This window comes from Anomaloglossus baeobatrachus, chromosome 3 (genome assembly GCF_048569485.1).
Source record: "Anomaloglossus baeobatrachus isolate aAnoBae1 chromosome 3, aAnoBae1.hap1, whole genome shotgun sequence".
NCBI lineage: Eukaryota > Metazoa > Chordata > Amphibia > Anura > Aromobatidae > Anomaloglossus > Anomaloglossus baeobatrachus.
The window spans coordinates 630314615-630336163 of NC_134355.1; the positions used below are offsets into that span (position 1 = coordinate 630314615).

The following is a 21549-nucleotide window of genomic DNA, read 5'->3' on the forward strand; positions in this document are numbered from 1 at the left end:
GGCATGCAAGCATTGTCAATCAAACTAAATGAAGACCGCGGGGGGGGGGGGCATCTCTATGATGTCCATTAATACTGACAAGGTACAAGGGTTAGCGCCTAGATAGTAGAACACAATCCCGTTAATCCTGCCAGATGGGTCCAGTATTCGCCTTCTGCAATCATTTCTGCCAAAGCTACCTAGAAAGGAACATTTTCCAGAAACTCGTCACCGAGCAAACAATCAGGCATATGGAGCCCACAGCAACGAAATTCCAGTAGAAGAAAATTAATCAATAGTTTAGTCTTTCCTCTGGCACCGGCAGCGCAGTACCACAGAAAGAAATTAGTTACAGCTGAGTTGCGGCTAAAAGATAGCAAATTTATCTAAGAACTCTACAGACAATCATTACTGGCACGCACTGGTGCAATAAGCCTGACAACGCTCCCCGTCAGGCCTGTGTGTGAGCACTGTGAAATACAAATGCAATTTTGGGAAGAGAAATACGCCCGGCGTGCCGAAGCCAAAGAAGAAGTCATGAGCTTTTAGAACCTTTTGTGCGTATGGCGTCATTATTTATTTACTGCTATTATATGGGCCAGTTTCCTGCAATGCTGTAACCGAATTCTTCAGGCACCAATTGCTTGTTGATTGAGCGCTGACGCTGTCTTTTGGTGTGCACGACACGTAGACGGAGAAGTCAATGCCGAAAAGAGCAATCTTTATTTAACAGTTTGTAAATGTTTCTTACAATGCAAAAAGAATCCATAGACCGCATTATAGAATTAGTCCCCTCTCTGCAGCTATAACAGCTCCCACTCTACGGAGAAGGGTTTCCTTTTTTTTTTTAATTATTATTATTTTGGAGGATAATTTGAGGAATTTTGATCCAGAAAGTTCAATAACACATCTGTGACTAAGCCTGAAACTACGCTACCCACGGCCTCATTTTTAACCCCAAATACAAGCATTAACGTTACGGTACTGATGGGACTCTTACATATTTTTCGGGACTGCCTGTTATTAAACAATATCTGAGTTAAAATTCAAGAGAATCTGTCAGCAGGTTTTTGCTATGTAATCTGAGGACAGTATGCTGTAGGAGTTAAAAACAAAAATCAACTGTGTGTCTCTTATTAGGCTGTGTGCTATTGTTTACTTAAAGAGAACCTGTCAGGTGCAATATACACCCAAAACCACGAGCAGCTCTGGGTGCATATTACTAATCCCTGCCTAACCGTCCCTGTATCTAGTAGCATAGATAAAGAGATCTTTGGAAAAAGTATTTCTAAAGAGCTTTTATCGTATGCTAATGAGCGAGGGGACTAGTCCCCTGGGCATAAGTTCCCCTGGCTCGTTGGATACATTAGCATGTTAGTACGCCCCTAATGAATGTGCAGCATCAGAGGATGATCTCACTCATCTCTCCGCTGCCATCGCCACCTGACGTTGGATTTCGGCTCAGTGCACATGACCCCGGTGATCCGGTCATGCGCACTATGAAGCCGGGTGTACGCATCAGGGCTTCAAACTGAACTAGTGCGCATGACCGAAACTCCGGGGTCATGCACACTGAGCCGAAATCCAGTGTCTGACGCAATGGCAGCAGAGAGGTGAGTGAGATCATCCTCTGACGCTGCGCATTCATTAGCATGTTAGCACGCTGACAGGGGTATACTAACATGCTAATGGGACTGACTAGCAAGGGAAGCAATGCCCAGGTGACTAGTCCCCTTGCTCATTAGCATACGATAAAAGATCTTTAAAAATACTTTTTCTAAAGATCTCTTTATGCTAGTGTATACAGGGATAGTTAGGCAGAGATTAGAAATATGCACACAGAACTGGTTATGGTTTTGGATGCATACTGGACCTGACAGGTTCCCTTTAACCTAAAGGCTTTATCACCTAGTGATGATCATTGTTAAACTACAATGTCACCTGCATGGCAGTCTGGCACGCTACCTGCTGTGATTGATACCTCACTATTGAAGTACAATCTCTATTGAGAGCCTGGTGTGGACGGGACAGCTCTCAGAGCTCTGCTGCATGCTAAATCTAAAAGCTTTGATTGTGTCAACGGCTGCACTCAGTAATCTAAGTGATACATTGTTGGATTGATGGTCTCATTGCCCACATCATGCAGCTCTCAGATGAGGTAGCAAAAACCTGCTGATAGTTTTTGTATTTTTATATATAAGTTTAAAGGGAATCTATCTTAACCCGCAGCTCGTAATTTTGTCATACTGAGATATCATTTGTAGTGATGAGCCAGCACTAATACACTCGAGTGCTCCGTACTCGTAATGAGAAGTTGGATGCTCGGATGGTCCTGACACAAGTACCCAAGTATAAAGCAAGTCAATGGAGAACTTGAGCGTTTTTCTGGAAGAGTTCCCAATCAATAAGCTTTTGGAATGGGAATGGTGCCTGTATGCTGGAGTGAACAATATAAATAAAAAAATTACATGGGGTACTCCCTATTTTTGATAATTAGCCAAGGTAAAGCAGACAGCTCAGGGTTGGTGTTATCAGGCAGCAAAGGCCCATGGTTATTTGGCCCTCCCCAGCCTAAAAATAGCAGCCTGCAACCGCCCCAGAAGTGGCGCATCACATTAGATGCATCAATTCTGGCACTTTCAGCGGCTCTTCTCAATTGCTCTGGTGCAGTGGCAATCGAGGTAATATCTTTGGGTTGATGTCTGCTGACACCTGTTCACACTTTATATGTTCTATTTGGAGATGCAGTTTTTAGGGTTTTTTTGTAGTATATATTGGAGGTATAGACAGCCTCCTATTCTGACTGTGCTCTCCTCCTATTAGCCCCAGGGTGGTTTTAATTAATGCCAGATCCTATCTGCCCCGATATCTGCAGATTTTTAGTCCAGAGAGGCATGACGCTAGGATAGTGTCTCACCAAATAAAGGTCACCTTGCCAGGGTTGATGGGCTCACATGAATTCCACAATTTTTGAGCTAAGAACCTTCATTTTTCTAAGTATATTTTACATAGCATCAACTCCGTTTAAATTCATATATTCTATGTTTGCATGTCTCGATGCTTATAGAGTGCTGCTGTATCCTTTTGTGTTTCATGTAGTTGCAGCAGCTGGCACCTGTTCACACTTGCTATCTATAGTTATTCGTAGAATATATTTAATCTGATATTTTTACTACATATTAATCAGCAGCACCACCAAGAGGAAAAAATAGAAATAAAGGTAGACTTGCTGTTTTATTTTTCTTTGCATTCACCGATTAGAAAAATTACTAAAAGTTCATCAAAACATAATAATGGTGCCGCAAAAAATACAGCTCATCCCACAAAAAGGGAATGGATTCAGGAGAACAGTGGCATTTACACAAGGTGAAAAAAAACACCTACATATTCATGGCAAGGGTCAGGTCCTCAAATGACAATATTTTAGCTACCTGCGGCAGGGCGCCACTAGAAGGAGCACAGTAGCTTACAGTACATTTTTCTATCATTGTGTTAAACTCACAAACTGTGTACTCCACTCACAAACTGTGTGCTCCCCAGCTCCCTCTATTGGCAGATGTAAAAACATATAATGATATCTTAAGTAGGGGCGAACACTGACAGCTTGGGGCCCCTATGCAAGAAATTGTACCTGCCCCCCTGCCTTCTATGGCTACAAAGCTGCATATATCTCTATCACTAAATCCCCATATGCTACATCACTACACCCCTCATATACTACACCTGTAATATAATACATCCCTATATACTACACCTGTATTATTACATCACCATATACTACATCACTGACCCCCCTCCATATCCTACACCTGTAATATACTATATCACTACATCCCCATATACTACACTTGTAATATACCACATCACTGCATCCCCATATACTACACCTGTAAAACTACACCACTATACCCCCATATACTACACGTGTAATATACTACATCACTACACGCCCCATATACTACACCTGTAACAAACTACACCACTACACCCCCTGTTGTGAATATCATCAGAGATGGTGCTGTTCCCGGAAGTGTTTCTGGGTTCCATCTTGTGGTGGCTAGTGCTGGTAGTGATTCTGATTCTGCATCTGTCGCTCAGACAGGTGTGGGACAGGTAGCCTATGGAGTAAAGCCTGAGGGGAAATAGGAAGGCAGCTGGTGATAATTGTTTCTGCTCATGTGAAGATGTCCTGAATTTTGTCCTCTAGCCTTTTGATTTTTTGCCTTTCCCTTTAGGTTTTGCATTTTGTGCGCCTTGTGGATTCTCCAGAAATAATTTCTACAGCGTTTTTTTTCGTTCCTTTGCATTGTTTTTTTCCCATGTCATCCTGAGTCTGCAGCTATGCCTGATAAGCATTTTGTCTTCTTAGTCTGGACTTGGTTAAAGGCTGAATGTGAACTGAAGGGCATTTCTGCTTAATCTATGTCTTTTTCTAAATCTGTGTTTGAGAATATTCCTTTTGTTTCTTGCAAGTGAATAAGTGCTCTTCCTGCACTATTTTTGGAGGGCGATTTATTCCCAGCAAGAAAGGGAGTTTATACTCCCTGTTTCTAATCAGGAGTTTTGTATTTTTGTATCTCATGTTATTTAATGTATTTGCACAAGAGTTCCTGATATAGTGGGTGGAAAGATCGTGTGATCTTTCAGGGAATTTTTGATTATGAGGTGTTGGTATTTTAAGGGTTTTTATTGGCTGCAACCAGCAATCTATCCTATATCCTTTTGTATCTAGCTAGCAGGGTCTCACTTTACTTATTTCTATATCTACCATCTGTGTGTTGTTTTTTCTTATATCACAGTCATTATATGTTGGGGGCTTTTGACTTCCCCTTGGGGCTGCTCTGAGGCAAGTCAGGATTCCTCATTTCATCTTTAAGGTTAATTAGTTCTCCGGCGGTGACGAGGCATCTAGGTTTGTTAGGAACGCTTCACCAGCGGTGAGGTTTGTGTAGTCAGTGAATTGCAGCCAGTTAACACTAGAACTACTGGACTCGTGACACCTATATAGAAATACATGGTGCAAAGTAGTCAAAATGACTACTTCAGTAGTTCTAGTGTTAAGTTTCCAACTACTCTTGTGTATCATCAACTACCTTTTTATGGGATTTTTGCAAGATCTTTTGTGGTCTCCGGACCATAACAACCCCCCATATACTACACCCCTATATACTACACCCCTATATACTACACCTGTAATATACTACATCACTACACCCCTATATACACCTGTAAAACTACATCACTACATTCCCATATACTACATCACTACACCCCAAATATTAGTCACCAATTACCCCCCCATTGTCACCTCCCCAGGTTATTAGTCACCACTCACCTCTTCCTCCTTATTGTCGCCTTCTCAGGCACCTCTGTAAGGGCCCCCCGCTGAGCTCCTTCCTCTCTTGTACGGGCCCTGGCTGCGCCGCTGTTGTTCTTGTAGGGGCCCCCGCCGCTGCTTCTCCTGCCGGGCGGGAACTTTTCAAATGACACACCCGTGCCATACTGACGACATCAGGGCGTGAATGTGTCACATGGAAAGGTGTCGGGCAGGGAACAGAGGGCAGATTGCTGCGTTCCGCTGCCTACACTATACGGAGTTCAGGATAGCTCCGTGCCCGGCACGAAGCGTGTGATGAGGGCAATCTGACCAGGCATCCCCCGGAGCTCTGGTCAATAGGTCAGATTGCCCTCATTACTGACCGGCGAGCAAGGGCAGGGAGCAATTGTGAAGCTCCGCACAGTGTAGGTAGCGGAACTCCGGAATCTGTCCTCTATTCCCTGCCTGGCACCTTTCTCTGTGACACGCGCTTACCCTGATGTTGTCAGTACGGCGCACGTATGTCATTTGAAAAGTTCCCGCCCGGCAGGAGAAGAAGCAGCACCACGCCTCCAACTCTGACCTACGACGGGCGGGCCGGTCACAGACAGTAAGTGGACTGGATGTGGCCTGTGGGCCGCCTCTTATCCAGGTCCGCACTAAACCCTAAAATATGTCTATTTTGGTATTTTGGATGAGGAGGTATGGCGGGTTCATTTTCGTATTGCTTTTCATTGTAAAAAAAGGTAATGGCTATTCGGTGGATGGATAGTCAGTCTCCTTGTTCCATGTGGGTTAAACTCAAAGATACTAGTATATAAAAACCACATATGACCATATGCATCGATGTTGTGAATGTTATCAGAGTGGGTGCTGGTGTGGAGCTCCATCTGGTGTCCAGGAATGGTAATGAAGCTGAGTCTGAATTTGTAACTCAAACAGGTGTTGGAATTAATTAGGAATCCAGGAAGTCCAATTGCAGATCAGCCTAGTGTATTTAGGAGAGCAGTTTCTGCCTGGCGGCCGCCGGTGATGTAAGTTTCCTGCTGTTTCTGAATATGGCTGGGAGTTTTCCCTTCAGTTTCTCCCATTTATTCTGTGCCTGAATCAACTCCAGATAAGTTTGCTAGTTTCTGTGCTTAACTGCTGGAATTGCACTTAAGGGTGTTTCTGCTTATTCCATTTTGTTCAGTGTTTGCTTTCTTGTATGTGAGGATCTGTCTCTCTGCTTTTGTGAGCAGGGCAGTTCCTCCAGCAGGAAAGGGAGCTTGCTCTCTATTCATGTTTGGATTATTTGCACTTTAGAATATTATTTTTTCTGTGATTTTGTTTCTTCCCATTATATCTGCAGTTCTGTTAAAAGTGTCTGTCACAAGAGCACCTGATTTAGTGGGGGAAGACTGTGTGGTCTTAGGACTTTTTTCTATCAGGAGTTTGGTATTTTTTGCAGGGTTTTTTGCTGGCCACAATCAGTTATCTGTCCTGTCCTGTTGTATCTAGTAAGTCGGGCCTCACCTTTGCTAATCTATATTTTCTGTTTATTATGTTTTCTTACATCACCGTCGTTACATGTTGGGGGCTTGCTATTTCTTTGGGGACTGTTCAGAGGCAAGTTAGGATTCCTCATTTCTATCTTTGAGGTGTAGCAAGTTTCTCCGGCAGTGACGTGGTGTCTAGCTGTGTTAGGAACATCCCACTGCTACTTCTAGTGTTCTCCGATAGATAGAGGATTGCGGTCAGCTTAGTTTCCAACTACTCTTGTGGTTTTGTTTTTTCCTGATTAATGGGATTTTTTGTGATCGTCCACGGTTACTAGTTCATAACACATCAATATGTCCTATCAGTTATGGTCTGTATGACTTTATGGCAAGCACTGGCCCAATAGGACTGGGAGGACAGGAGCTCGCAGCTTTGGGGGGAATCCGGCACCACTGAATACTGAATACAGAAATGATGGCTACAAGTTACTTTATGAAGATTTCTTATTACAGCAGGTCTTTACTATTGATCAGCCGTAACGTCACGCTGCCGGGACACGAGCACATGCCATAATTATCCTGCCGCCTCCCGAGTGTTACTCATCCAGGTTGAATGATTAGAGGTATTTACCTGCGACTCGCAGCAGATGAGCCAGTGCCAACAGTTTCGCCGACTGCTTGTAGCTGGTTGGGGACTGAGAAATACACTTCTTGATGAGGCCAAGGCGGCTGGAGCACAGGCGCACTGCGAGGACAGAAAACAGAAGACACGTTACACATCCTCCCTACAGGGACTAATTACTCAGCACTGACTATAATAAGGAGCAGGACACTGCGGCTTTAAAACCGAAAGAGACAAATAGCCGACACAAGGACGAGAGGGAAGATTAAGGCGCACTTAGAATTATTAAAGGAACACTACAGACAAAACCTACATACTGTGTAATGGCAGGTGCATAGCCTGAAGGGGGAAAAGTGGGAATTTAAAAACTAACTTGATGTTCATATTTTTTTTTTATCATTTTGAAAATCAATTTATTAGGGAATTTGTATTACTTCATGTAAAAACACACTGAATGTAAACCGCTGGTTTTCTTCAGTCTATTCACCTGCCTTTTGCTGCATTGATATCAGAACATTCAAATTTAGAGTACAGATGATGGGAATAATGGGTATGCACATGTCTTTGTTCTGCTTATCAGAAACATCTCCAGCACCATTTAGAGTACAGATGATGGCAGTGGTAGGTCAGCATATCCCTCCTTTGAGTGTTCCGCATATCAGAAACATCTTCTGCACCATTTAGAGTACAAATGATGGCAGTGGTGAGTCAGCACATGCCTCTTCTGAGCGTTCCACTTATCAGAAACATCTCCTGCACCATTTAGCGTACAGACGATGGCAGTCATGGGTCAGCATATGCCTCCTCTGAGTTGTCTGCTTATTAGAAACATCTCCTGCACTATTTGAAGTACAGATGATGGCAGTGGTAGGTCGGCATTTCCCTCCTTTGAGTGTTCTACATATCAAAAAAATCTCCTGCACCATTATGTGTACAAACGATGGCAGTGGAAAGGTCAGTTCATCACCTGTGTCTCAGTGATAATCTGCTGCAGATTGATCTGATGCTTTCACTGCCATCTTCTGTACTCCTAATAAGTAAATCTTGATAAGCAGCCAAAGGAAAGGAGTTTGTAGCAGTGCTGGAAAACATCCGAGATTTCTATAATAAATACTAATGAGGGAGCTGTTGTCGCTCCTAACAAAACTTCACCGGCCAGCGGGAAAAGCAGCATTTTGGAAGAAACATATGTTTTGTTTTGTTTTTTTTTACAGAAATTAAAACAGGAGTCAGACTGTTTGGCACAGTTCAATAACACGACCTGATTATTTTGTCTTCCAAGTGTCTATTCATTTAACATCACACAACCTCCGGCAGGTAGGGTGCAAAGCGTAAGGCAAAGGATTCTTTCCATGCCTGATGACCAGCTATCATTAAAAAAGGGAGGACCACTTTTAGTTCAAGGTCCCATTGTGGGATTCACCAGCTTCCCAGTGGGCCTCGTGACCTCACAATCTTAAATATGTATATGCATTGGCCATTTGGAGACATGCACTCACTACCGGTCCCAGCTAGAAGTGGGGGAAAAAGGACATGAACAACATAATTCAATTATGGACTCGTGTATTGCTTCTCACTTGTCAATGCAGGAGCCAAACATCTCACACAAAAAAAAAGCCAGCTCCCATCGTTCATGTTAAGGAGACGTCATGCACAGAAGGCTCCTCATCTGTCGATTCCTTATTTCCTTCTTCTCGTTAAGGGACTTTTCTTTTTTAGGGCAACCTCCATGTTTCCCTATCCAATAACTTCATTTGCTTTAGTTTATTACCCTTTAGGCTATGTGCGCACGTTGCATTTTTCTTGCGTTTCTGCAGCGTTTTGAGCTGCAGCATTTTAATGCAAAATTGCATGCGTTTTGATTTCCAGGCAAAGTCTATGAGAAATAGGGCTTTCTTGTGCGCACAATGCTTTTTCAAATGCAGCGTTTTAGTTGCTTAAAATTTGTCAAAAACTCTGCGTCGGTCTCTCCCTCCCACCCCCTCTCTCATACTCCCCGATCCACTATCACCGGCACGGCGTTCACACTGTGGCGGCTTCTCTTTTGAAAATGCCGGCCGCTCATTAATCCATCTAGTATTCACTGCTTCCTCCGCCCACCGGTGCCTATGATTGGTTGCAGTCAGACACTCCCCCATGCTGAGTGACAGCTGTCTCACTGCAACCAATCACAGCCTCCAGTGGGCGTGTCTATATCAAGCAGTAAAAAAAAAATAATAAATAATTGAAAAAAACGACGTGCGGACCCCCCCCCCCCCCCCCCCAATGTGGATACCAGCCAGGGTAAAGCCACACGGCTGAAGGCTGGTATTCTCAGGATGGAGAGCTCCTCGTTATGGGGAGCTCCCCAGCCTATCAATATCAGCCAGCAGCCGCCCGGAATTGCCGCATCCATTTGATGCGACAGTCCCGGGATGTTACCCGGCTCATCCCGAATTGCCCTGGTGCGGTCGCAAACGGGGTAATAAGGAGTTAATGGCAGCAGCCCATAGCTGCCACTAAGTCCTAGGTTAATCATGGCAGGCGTCACCCCGAGATACCTTCCATGATTAACCTGTAAGTTAAAGAAACACAAACATCCAAAAAATCCTTTATTTGGAATGAAAGACAAAAAAATCCACCCTCTTTCACCCCTTTATTAACCCCACAACAACACCTCCAGGTCCGAAGTAATCCACGCAAGGTCCCACGACGCTTTCAGCTCTGCTACATTGGAAGCTGACAGGAGCAGCGGTAGAACACCGCTGCTCCTGTCAGCTCCATGCAGCAACTGAAGTGAGTCGCGCGATCAGCTGTGCTGTCACTGAGGTTACTCGCGGCCACTGCTCTCAGGTGGGGGACTGCAGCTGTGACCACGAGGAACCTGAGTGAAAGCACAGCTGATCGTGCAGTTCCCTGCAGTCACTCAGGGGATTTGTGATCACAGGTGAGTCCTTCATGTGTGACCCCAAATCAAGCCGCGGCACACAGAGCCGTGCAATAACAATGAAGTCGGGTGAAGTTCATCAGAGTTCATTCTGATCGCGCGGCACTGTCTCGCAGCCAGCCATGCTCTTATTGACAATGCGGTCCCACTCGGCTCTGCTGCAAGTCTATTGGGATGGTGCAGAGCCGAGTAGGACCGCACTGTGAAAAATGTGCGTTCTGGATGCTTTTCCCACTCTGTCTATGGCAATAAAAGCATCCAGAACGCATGAATTCTCTCCAGGAATGTGCGCACATTGCATTCTGCCGAATGTGTCTCAGAAGGCAGCTTTTTCAGCTGCGTTCTGAGACGCACAGGCAATGACTTACACGCTGCGGAATTGAACGCAACGTGCGCACATAGCCTTAGGGTCTGGACATCACACGTGGTGCATATATGTTTCGTAACCAAACTTATGGGCTCTTAGTAGAGTGCATACTTTCCTTGATGGGTTTTTTTTTTCTGCAGCTAAAAAAAAAAAAAACAAAAAAAAACTTAGACTCTTAAAAGAAAAGAAGAAGAACCACTTGTGCTTCCATGTTTATGCACGAAGAGGTAGTCAACCATTCAAGGCAGGCTCGTAATGGCGGTGTTGGCTCCGAGCGTTGCCTGCCGCAGAGGTGATGAGTAAACATTTCAATCAATATGTTGAGCGAAAGAACTGCCAAGAGTGCGAGATATCAGCGCCCCGGACAGGATCACACAACACCTGACTGCGGCTTTGCTTTTTCTTTCGCGAGATGCCCGGAGAGTTGACTTGGCCGCCGGTGATTCCGGCACGAGTTACCGCTGACGGGCAATCGCTCGTCAGATTCCCAAACAATCAGAATGCACAAAGTAGAAGTGTAGACATTTATCACAATTGGAAAACGTACAGCGCGGGAGCAGATGTTCCAGACAGACAATAATGGAGAGTGGGGGGATACAGATGCTTAACGCGGAGCTGTGCACTCGGAGAAGGAGATAATGAAAGCTACATTAAGCACTGGAGTGTACGCGGCTCTAATAAGTAATCAGTATGCAAAACGCCAGCGTTCGGGAGAAAAACAAAAAGGCTGGCGAGGAAGTTACCCGAGGTAACCAAGTTAACAATGGAACAACTTACAGCCACTTCTCCGGCGTCTTCCCCCTTCCTCATCTTCTTCTCGCGCGCAGATGAAGAGCGCAGTGCCGAAAATAAAGTATATTTATTTGCCCATTTCCTGCCGCACATTTATAGCGTTTGTTATAAGGGAGCGCTTTGCTGCTCATAAAGCTTTACTTGGGCTGCTGGATGGAGGAATAAAAATGTCTGCATATGTTTAATGGTCATTTCGATGAATATTTTACATAAATGCTAGGAGAACGATCGGCTCTCTGTTTATTAGCGCAAACAAACTATAGGAGACACTGTGATGAAATGATGGAATAATCGGACGTGTGTGTAGCGGGGCTGGAAATCACCCGAGATTTCTAGAATAAAGACTAACGAGGAGTTGTCATTGCTCCTGACACCGCTTCACCAGCCAGCGGTGCATTGGAAGGGCTTTTCTTTATTCCAATCTCATCACATACCCATACGGTAAGGTCTTTAATGTCATAGACATGAATGGATCAGTGGTAAGGTATTCACTCAAGATTTAAGTTTGTAAACAGGTTTTCTATAAACACTATTAGATCCTATGGATGTCCTAGAAAGTGGGGTCTTAAATTCAGGATCCTCCCTATAAGAGGCGGCACGATAGCTCAGTGGTGGGCACTGCACTCTTGTGGTGGCTCAGTGGTTGGCACTGCAGTCTTGTGGTGGCTCAGTGGTTGGCACCGCAGTCTTGCGGTGGCTCAGTGGTTGGCACCGCAGTCTTGCGGTGGCTCAGTGGTTGGCACCGCAGTCTTGCGGTGGCTCAGTGGTTGGCACCGCAGTCTAGCGGTGGCTCAGTGGTTAGCACCGCAGTCTAATGGTGGCTCAGTGGTTGGCACTGTAGTCTTGTGGTGGCTCAGTGGTTGGCACTGCAGTCTTGTGGTGGCTCAGTGGTGGGCACTGCAGTCTTGTGGTGGCTCAGTGGTTGGCACCGCAGTCTTGCGGTGGCTCAGTGGTTGGCACCGCAGTCTTGCGGTGGCTCAGTGGTTGGCACCGCAGTCTTGCGGTGGCTCAGTGGTTGGCACCGCAGTCTTGCGGTGGCTCAGTGGTTGGCACAGCAGTCTAGCGGTGGCTCAGTGATTGGCACCGCAGTCTAGCGGTGGCTCAGTGGTTAGCACTGCAGTCTAATGGTGGCTCAGTGGTTAGCACCACAATTTTGTGGTGGCTCAGTGGTTGGCACTGTAGTCTTGTGGTGGCTCAGTGGTTGGCACTGCAGTCTTGTGGTGGCTCAGTGGTGGGCACTGCAGTCTCACAGTGCTGGGGTCCTGGGTTCAAATCCGATCAAGGATAACATCTGCAAGGCGTTTGTATGTTCTCCCCATGTTTGCGGGGGATTCCTCCCACACTCCATACTGATTGGGGCTCACAATCAAGTCCCTATGGGGACAGTGATGATCATGTATGTAAAGCGCTACAGAATATGTTGGTGCTATATAAAAAGAAGATTATTATCATAAGCCAAAGTGATGCCACTCCCCAATACTAAAAAATAGAAATCGGACATCACCAGAACAGATTACATAGGTAAGGATGGCTAACCTCGGGGAGACCAACATCCAACACCGCGGATACACCATCACGTGTTTCAACGCAGTGACACTAGCACAAGGCCCCCTGATTATCACCAGAACAGAGGCCAGAAGTGACACCGTCTGCCTCATTATATTGAATGACCCATTTGTCTCAGGGGTTTCAATATAAATTCCCAAATAATGAGCTTTAGACAAAAAAAAATCTATGGAATCCCATTGCAATGCTCTGTGTAGAACACAAGAAGAATCTGAACCTAGTCTTAAAGGGAATCTGTAGGCAGTTTACTGCTATTTAATCTGAGAGCAGTATGATATTAGGCTATGTTGTAGTTTCAATACAATCAGTGTTTTATCAGCAGGAAATTATCATGCAACCTCCAATCAGATTAATCTGTGTAAACCGCCCCCACCACTGATTGGCAGCTTCCTGTGTTACTGCCAATCGGTGGTGTGGGCAGGGTTATACAGGGCTCAGCTAAGAAAAACAGGGATTCAATCAAAACTGCACTAAGCAACCCAGTAAGTGATACATCACTAGAATCAGACTTTCTGCTCCTACATCATATTGTTCTCAGATTCCAAAGCAAGTACCTGCTGACAAATTTCCTTTAAGTGGTTCTATGCCCATATAAAAATACAGAAATACACAAATATTTCACCAAAGCAACCACAATAAGTGGTGAGACCAGTGAGTTATGCCCTGACCATCACACCCTGTATTGAATACTCTCATCGCCGATACTATATTCATAGATATTTTATTTCTATGGCTTGTGTGATTTTATAGGTTCACTTTTTGCACATTTTCCGATATATGGATTGGACAAGTAGTGCCGATCTCGTTGGATACTGAATACTGGCTTAAACAATTGTCCATTATTGGTCTAACCAGGCAAGTGAATGATCAACAATTGGCTTACAAGATTGTTTAACAGCCTGGACACTCATCTAAAAGGGAATTTTGAGAACCATAGCATTCAGGTTGATCTTTGGGTGACACTTGACTTTTTAGTTGAGCCGATAGTTGGGAATGAACTCACTGCCAGATTATTGGCTCAGCTAAATAAACCATTAGTCTGTTCATTTGGTCTCTCCTGCATTGTAAAGAATGGTAAAAGAACAAGGAAAGAATGATGAGACAATATTCAGACTATCTTAAAGGGAATCTGTCAGCAGGTTTTTGCCATGTAAGCTGAAGATAGCCTGCTGCAAGGGTTAACACAAAGAATTCAGGGCTGCCTGTGTTGTCAAGGTTTGATTTGTTGTTTATTTGCCATGTTTGTTTAAGCAGCAGGACTTCTCATTGCTTGGACTAGAACGCCACATGCATGGCAGTCCGGCATGCCCCCTCCTTTGAATGACACTTCTCTGTGAATGTACAGTCTCTACTGAGAGCCTGTTGTGGCCGGGACAGCTCTCTCAGCTCTGCTACATAGTTAAATCTAAAAACCCTGTATCAAAATTGGCTGCACACAGTAATCTAAGTGGTACATCACTGGATTCAGGATCGCTTTCCCTACATCATGCTGCTCTTAGATGAAATATCAAAAACCTGCTGACAGATTCCCTTTAAGACCATATTAGACAATGCACCCAACCCACCCAGTCAAGGGAGCTGCAGATACATGAAATAATAGACAAATACACAAATTCCATCAGGACTACAACTCCCAGCAGCCTCTTCTCAGTACAATCTCCATTCTGACCTTGCAGTTACTTGCAATGTGACCGGCTTTCTATAAAATACCCAGCAATTTACGGAACAAGTCACACAGCAATCAGCCTGTAAATGCTGCAGTGCCGAGAGCTCTCCAAGGTGCTGAAGACCTTTCACAGCGAGGCCATTAGTGACATACACACCACTACCTAGTGGCAATTTAGCTTTATCTCACAGGGAGCTTTATTTCTCAATGCAAAACCCCTAATGGGACGCTAACTATCCCGCAAAACCACAGTGGGAAGTACTGGAATAATGGCTCTGCTGCATAATACACACCACTCGCTTACAGAGGGTCCTCTCCAAAGTTTGGGCTTGTTAGGGAGAAGAGAAAAAAAAGCTTTTGACTGCAATAAATGGAGCAGGCAAAAATATGATGTCTTTATATTCAAGACACATGTTCTGGGAAATGTTTTACCTCTGTGTCTGCTGTAAGAAAATGCGCCTCCTTAATACATAAAAAGCTCCATCTGGAAGGTGCACTTAGCAGGGTATAAAGTACAGCAGAGATGGAGAGACGTATATCAGGAGAACGCGGCACATTTACAGAGAGAGGCGGGGGGAGAAGAGAAAACGAGAGGAAAAGGAAAGGAAGAACTTCAGAAAAGAAAGAATTCAGAAAGAGAGGGAAAGGTCATAACCTGCGAGGAGAGGAGAGAAGGGTCATAACCTGCGGGGAGAGGAGAGAATGGTCATAACCTGTAGGGGAGAGGAGAGAAGGGTCATAACCTGCAGGGGAGAGGAGAGAAGGGTCATAACCTGCGAGGAGAGGAGAGAAGGGTCATAACCTGCGGGGAGAGGAGAGAATGGTCATAACCTGTAGGGGAGAGGAGAGAAGGGTCATAACCTGCGGGGAGAGGAGAGAAGGGTCATAACCTGCGGGGAGAGGAGAGAAGGGTCATAACCTGCAGGGGAGAGGAGAGAAGGGTCATAACTTGCGGGGAGAGGAGAGAAGGGTCATAACCTGCGGGGAGAGGAGAGAAGGGTCATAACCTGCAGGGGAGAGGAGAGAAGGGTCATAACCTGCGGGGAGAGGAGAGAAGGGTCATAAATTGCGGGGAGAGGAGAGAAGGGTCATAACCTGCCGGGAGAGAAGAAAAGGGTCATAACCTGCCGGGAGAGAAGAAAAGGGTCATAACCTGCGGGGAGAGGAGAGAAGGGTCATAACCTGCAGGGGAGAAGAGAGAAGGGTCATAACCTGCAGGGGAGAGGAGATAAGGGTCATAACCTGCAGGGGAGAGGAGAGAAGGGTCATAACCTGCAGAAGGGTCATAACCTGCGGGGAGAGGAGGGAAGGGTTATAACCTGCGGGGAGAGGAGAGAAGGGTCATAACCTGCAGGGGAGAGGAGAGAAGGGTCATAACCTGCAGGGGAGAGGAGAGAAGGGTCATAAATTGCGGGGAGAGGAGAGAAGGGTCATAACCTGCAGGGGAGAGGAGAGAAGGGTCATAACCTGCAGGGGAGAGGAGAGAAGGGTCATAACCTGCAGGGGAGAGGAGAGAAGGGTCATAACCTGCGGGGAGAGGAGAGAAGGGTCATAAATTGCGGGGAGAGGAGAGAAGGGTCATAAACTGCAGGGAGAGGAGAGAAGGGTCATAACCTGCAGGGAGAGGAGAGAAGGGTCATAACCTGCAGGGGAGAGGAGAGAAGGGTCATAACCTGCAGGGGAGAGGAGAGAAGGGTCATAACCTGCGGGGAGAGGAGAGAAGGGTCATAACCTGCAGGGGAGAGGAGAGAAGGGTCATAAACTGCAGGGAGAGGAGAGAAGGGTCATAACCTGCGGGGAGAGGAGAGAAGGGTCATAAACTGCGGGGAGAGGAGAGAAGGGTCATAACCTGCGGGGAGAGGAGATAGGGGCCATTAAAGGGAAAAATCTTACTCTGGCATTTGCAGCAAAAGATCTTAGAGTCTCGACTGCACATTTCTTTATTTCTAAAGAGTAGAAAGAAAAAAAAAGATATGATTTTTTTTTTTTACTCACCGACTATAATTAGTGTCTGCCCAGCACAGATGGTGGCCGTGATTAGAGTTGTGGTTTGTGTTATGACTGTCGCTGTGAACAAAGCTTTCATAGCTGAACTGTAAAAAGAGTGCTAAATATGGTACTAGTAATGGCAGCACTATAAAGGGCAAGGTGTCTCGGTTTGTGCTGAAGAAGAGGTGTGGAACACTTCGCATCATGTTCACAATAAACCACATCAAATCTTGCTTGTGTCATCCTGGTTCTTCCAACGACATGGTGTCCTCCTGATTCTTGAAAGGACATTGTGTCATCCTAGTTTTTCCAACAACATGGTGTCATCCTGGATCATCTTCCCATGACATGGTGTCATCCTGGTTCTTCCCATGACATGGTGTCGTCCTGGTTCTTCCCATGACATGGTGTCGTCCTGGTTCTTGCCATGACATGGTGTCCTCCTGGTTCTTCCCATGACATGGTGTCAACCTGGTTCTTCCCATGACATGGTGTCAACCTGGTTCTTCCCATGACATGGTGTCCTCCTGGTTCTTCCCATGACATGGTGTCCTCCTGGTTCTTCCCATGACATGGTGTCCTCCTGGTTCTTCCCATGACATGGTGTCCTCCTGGTTCTTCCCATGACATGGTGTCCTCCTGGTTCTTCCCATGACATGGTGTCCTCCTGGTTCTTCCCATGACATGGTGTCCTCCTGGTTCTTCCCATGACATGGTGTCCTCCTGATTCTTCCCATGACATGGTGTCCTCCTGATTCTTCCCATGACATGGTGTCCTCCTGATTCTTCCCATGACATGGTGTCCTCCTGATTCTTCCCATGACATGGTGTCCTCCTGGTTCTTCCCATGACATGGTGTCATCCTGGTTTTTCCAATGACATTACGTCATCCTAGTTCTTCCAATGACATTGTGTCGCCCTGACTCTTCCAATGACATGGTGTCATCCTAGTTCTTTCCATGACATGGTGTCATCCTAGTTCTTCTCATGATATGGTGTCATCCTGGTTATTCCCATGACATTGTGTCATCCTAGTTTTTCCCATGACATGGTGCCATCTTGGTTCTTCCCATGACATTGCAGCAGCACAGATCTGGCCACAATTTTCATTCCCTCCTGATATCATTGGACCCTCGGTCCGTAGATTCTGCAGCAGCTGTCTAAACATATGAAACATCTCTTGTGTTGTGGTTACCACAACTTAACAAGTTAAGTTATCCTTGCATGTCAATAACAAACTATCTTGATAAGACCTTATTGCACTTTTTAACCCCTTAGCTCCCAACTCTAAGGTCAAGGTGTTGACCGACATATCAGCAGGTACGAAAAGTATTCAGACCCCTTTAAATTTTTTTCTCTTTCTTTCATTGCAGCCATTTGGTAGATTCAAAAAAGTTCCTTTTTTCTCATTAATGTACTGTCTGCACCCGATCTTGTCAGAAAATAACAGAAATGTAGAAATTTTTGCAAATTTATTAAACAAGAAAAACTAAAACATCACATGGTCATAAGTATTCAGACCCTTTGCTCAGTATTGAGTAGCAGCCTCCTTTTGAACTAGTACAGCCATGAGTCTTCTTGGGAATGATGCAACAACTTTTTCACACCTGGATTTGGGGATCCTCTGCCATTCTTCCTTGCAGATTCTCTCCAGTTCCATCAGATTGGATGGTGAACATTGATGGACAGCCATTTTCAGGTCTCTCCAGAGATTCTCCATTGGGTTTAGGTCAGGGCTCTGGCTGGGTCGGTCAAGAATGGTCACAGAGTTGTTCTGAAGCAACTCCTTTGTTTTACCCGGGACCAGCTGGAGCCCATCGCGGCGGAGAGCGGCACCACCGGGGTATCTTAGGAACTGAGAGTAAAAAAAACTTTGCACCACAGCTCCGGTGTCGACCTTGTCATTGCCAGTGCCGCCGCCCCGCGCTTCGGCACCACCGGCCGTCCCCACCGCCCTTATTTCCCTGGGGCCCGCTCCATCTGTGGTGACATCATCTTTGCTGCTATTACCATCTGCCCTGGAGGACAGCGACAGCAGCAGCGGCTAATCTCTGGCCGCATACCACAGGTGGAGTCACAATAATCTTCCTAGTACAATCCCCATCATCCTCCCTCCTTATTGGTGTACACCACAGGGCACCAAGCCGGGCAGGCCACCGCGACATCCAAGCTCACCACAACTGCCCGGTGACGAGTAACTCAGGTACGAGACCCCGTGCCGGATTCCCCCTGCTCCCTGGGTGCTACATCTACATTTCTGTTTTTTTTTCTGTCAAGGTGGGGTGCAGAGTGCACATTAATGAGAAAAAAAAATTGATTTTTTTTTTTTTAATTTACCAAATGGCTGCAATGAAACAAAGGGTGACAAATTTAAAGGGGTCTGAATACTTTCCGTATCCACTGTAGCATGCACATTGCCCTATAAATTAGAACTGGATGCATGCAAGAAGCAGATAAGTGGCGGAAGTGATGCCGCGAGAGGTGGTATAAATAGTGGCTGCACCACATCTTCTACAGCACATCACTCCTGATCGCATGCTCCTCAGCGCTGTTCAACCTCATTTTCTAATTAGGTGGCCGAACCCCAGATAGTAAGACTTTCACATTTATGTATATCACACCTGAGAAGCCTTCAATTGCATTAGAAAAATGAGCTAATGTTTCTAATCCAGGTGCTCGTTTCATAACGGTATCCTGCCATCAAGGATTTGGTTGCACGACCACCTCTATATGTCTTTTGTTCCGGTTTCCTTGTATTCTGACTAAGCTTTTCAAATATGATTAGGTGACAAGTGGTTTTCTTTATTGCATAATGATACAACAAAGAAAACTACTTGCTTTGTATACTTGCTTTGTAGACCTCTATCATTTTGTCCTTGCAGAGCTTTTATTTTCCATTTTTTATTTCATTTCTTTTCTTTCTTATAGTGATAATGATGCTATATTGCTGTCCAAACCTCATTATATTCTAGAGCATTATTGCACGTATCATTATACTTATTCTCGTCGATTATTGCTGTACTACTTTGTCATATATCCGCCATGACCTCCTGATGCATCATGTCCTTCCTTATATCTAATATATAAAGCTGTGTGTGTGTGTGTGTGTGTGTGTGTGTGTGTGTGTGTGTGTGTGTGTGTGTGTGTGTGTGTGTGTGTGTGTGTGTGTGTGTGTGTGTGTGTCCGGGATTGACATCTGCACCGTTGCAGCTACAGCCACAAAATTTTGCACACACACACGTCTGGACCCCGAGAACGTCATAGGCTATGTTTTGAGGGAAATATTAACCCCGCACTTTACAGTTATTCGCCAAAAAACCTGCCTCCATTAAAGCGAATGGGGCTGGGAGCCACAGTGCAGCCAGAACTTCAGAAGAATGCACAGCCACGCCCTTAAATGGAATGTTGGCATGTCACAATGCAGCCAGGGAAAGAGGCAGACACAGACAAGGAAAGAGGCAGGCACAGACAGGGTAAGAAACAGACACAAAGAGACAGACTGACAGGGAAAGAGACAGACACAGACAAAGAGACAGACACAGGGAAACAGACAGGGAAAGAAAGGGAAAGAGACAGACACAGGGAATAAAACAGAGGGAAAGAGACAGAGAGGGAAAGAGAGGGAAAGAGAGGGAAAGAGAGGGAAAGAGAGGGAAAGAGAGGGAAAGAGAGGGAAAGCGAGGGAAAGCGAGGGAAAGCGAGGGAAAGAGAGGGAAAGAGAGGGAAAGAGAGGGAAAGAGAGGGAAAGAGAGGGAAAGCGAGGGAAAGCGAGGGAAAGCGAGGGAAAGAGAGGGAAAGAGAGGGAAAGAGAGGGAAAGCGAGGGAAAGCGAGGGAAAGAGAGGGAAAGAGAGGGAAAGAGAGGGAAAGAGAGGGAAAGAGAGGGAAAGAGAGGGAAAGAGAGGGAAAGAGAGGGAAAGAGAGGGAAAGTGACAGACAGGGAAAGTGACAGACAGGGAAAGTGACAGACAGGGAAAGTGACAGACCGGGAAAGTGACAGACCGGGAAAGTGACAGACAGGGAAAGTGACAGACAGGGAAAGTGACAGACAGGGAAAGTGACAGACAGGGAAAGTGACAGACAGGGAAAGTGACAGACAGGGAAAGTGACAGACAGGGAAAGTGACAGACAGCGAAAGTGACAGACAGGGAAAGTGACAGACAGGGAAAGTGACAGACAGGGAAAGTGACAGACAGCGAAAGTGACAGACAGGGAAAGTGACAGACAGGGAAAGTGACAGACAGGGAAAGAGATTGAGACAGACGGAGAAAGAGACAGACAGACAAAGAGAGAGAGAGAGAGATACAGAGGGGGAGACAGACAGAGACTGGGAGAGAAACAGAGAGACAGTTACTATCCCGGGCGTTAATACATTCTATTTATACATTCTATCCCGGGAATGTTAATACATTCTATTTTGTTAACAACAGTTATTAACCCGGGCGAAGCCGGGTAGTACAGCTAGTTGTACATATTTTCACAGAGTATGTGTGGGAAAAATCTGCTTTGAGCGAAACAGCACAAAAATTTATACACAATCACATTTGGGACAGCAAAATAAACTTGCTATTGCTTTTCACTTTGTTCGCATATGAGTGCCAGATTGTTTTTATACTGATATATAAGGGATGGACTCGGAGCACCAATAGCTTCCAGAAGTGCTGGATTCTCCTCATATTAGTGCACGTTCCAGACAGTCATTATGCAGACCTCACTACCCAGCTTCAGAGAAGCACTTACAAGCTCTTTCTATTAGAGCTTGCAAGCGCTGCACATCTTGCCCAGGACTCCTCTGTTAGACTGCAGGGCTGGCCATTAACTCATGCAATAAGCGGTGAACTATTATAAC

At 45.5% G+C, this 21549-nt stretch overlaps 1 protein-coding gene across 1 annotated transcript in view; it reads right to left on the minus strand.

Annotated features, from left to right (window-relative positions):
• Positions 1–21549, minus strand: part of NBAS (NBAS subunit of NRZ tethering complex) — a 1027824-nt gene that overhangs the window by 515394 nt on the left and 490881 nt on the right. Inside the window, 1 exon segment of the mRNA XM_075341124.1 lies at positions 7406–7519. Coding sequence (XP_075197239.1) covers positions 7406–7519 — 114 coding nt within the window.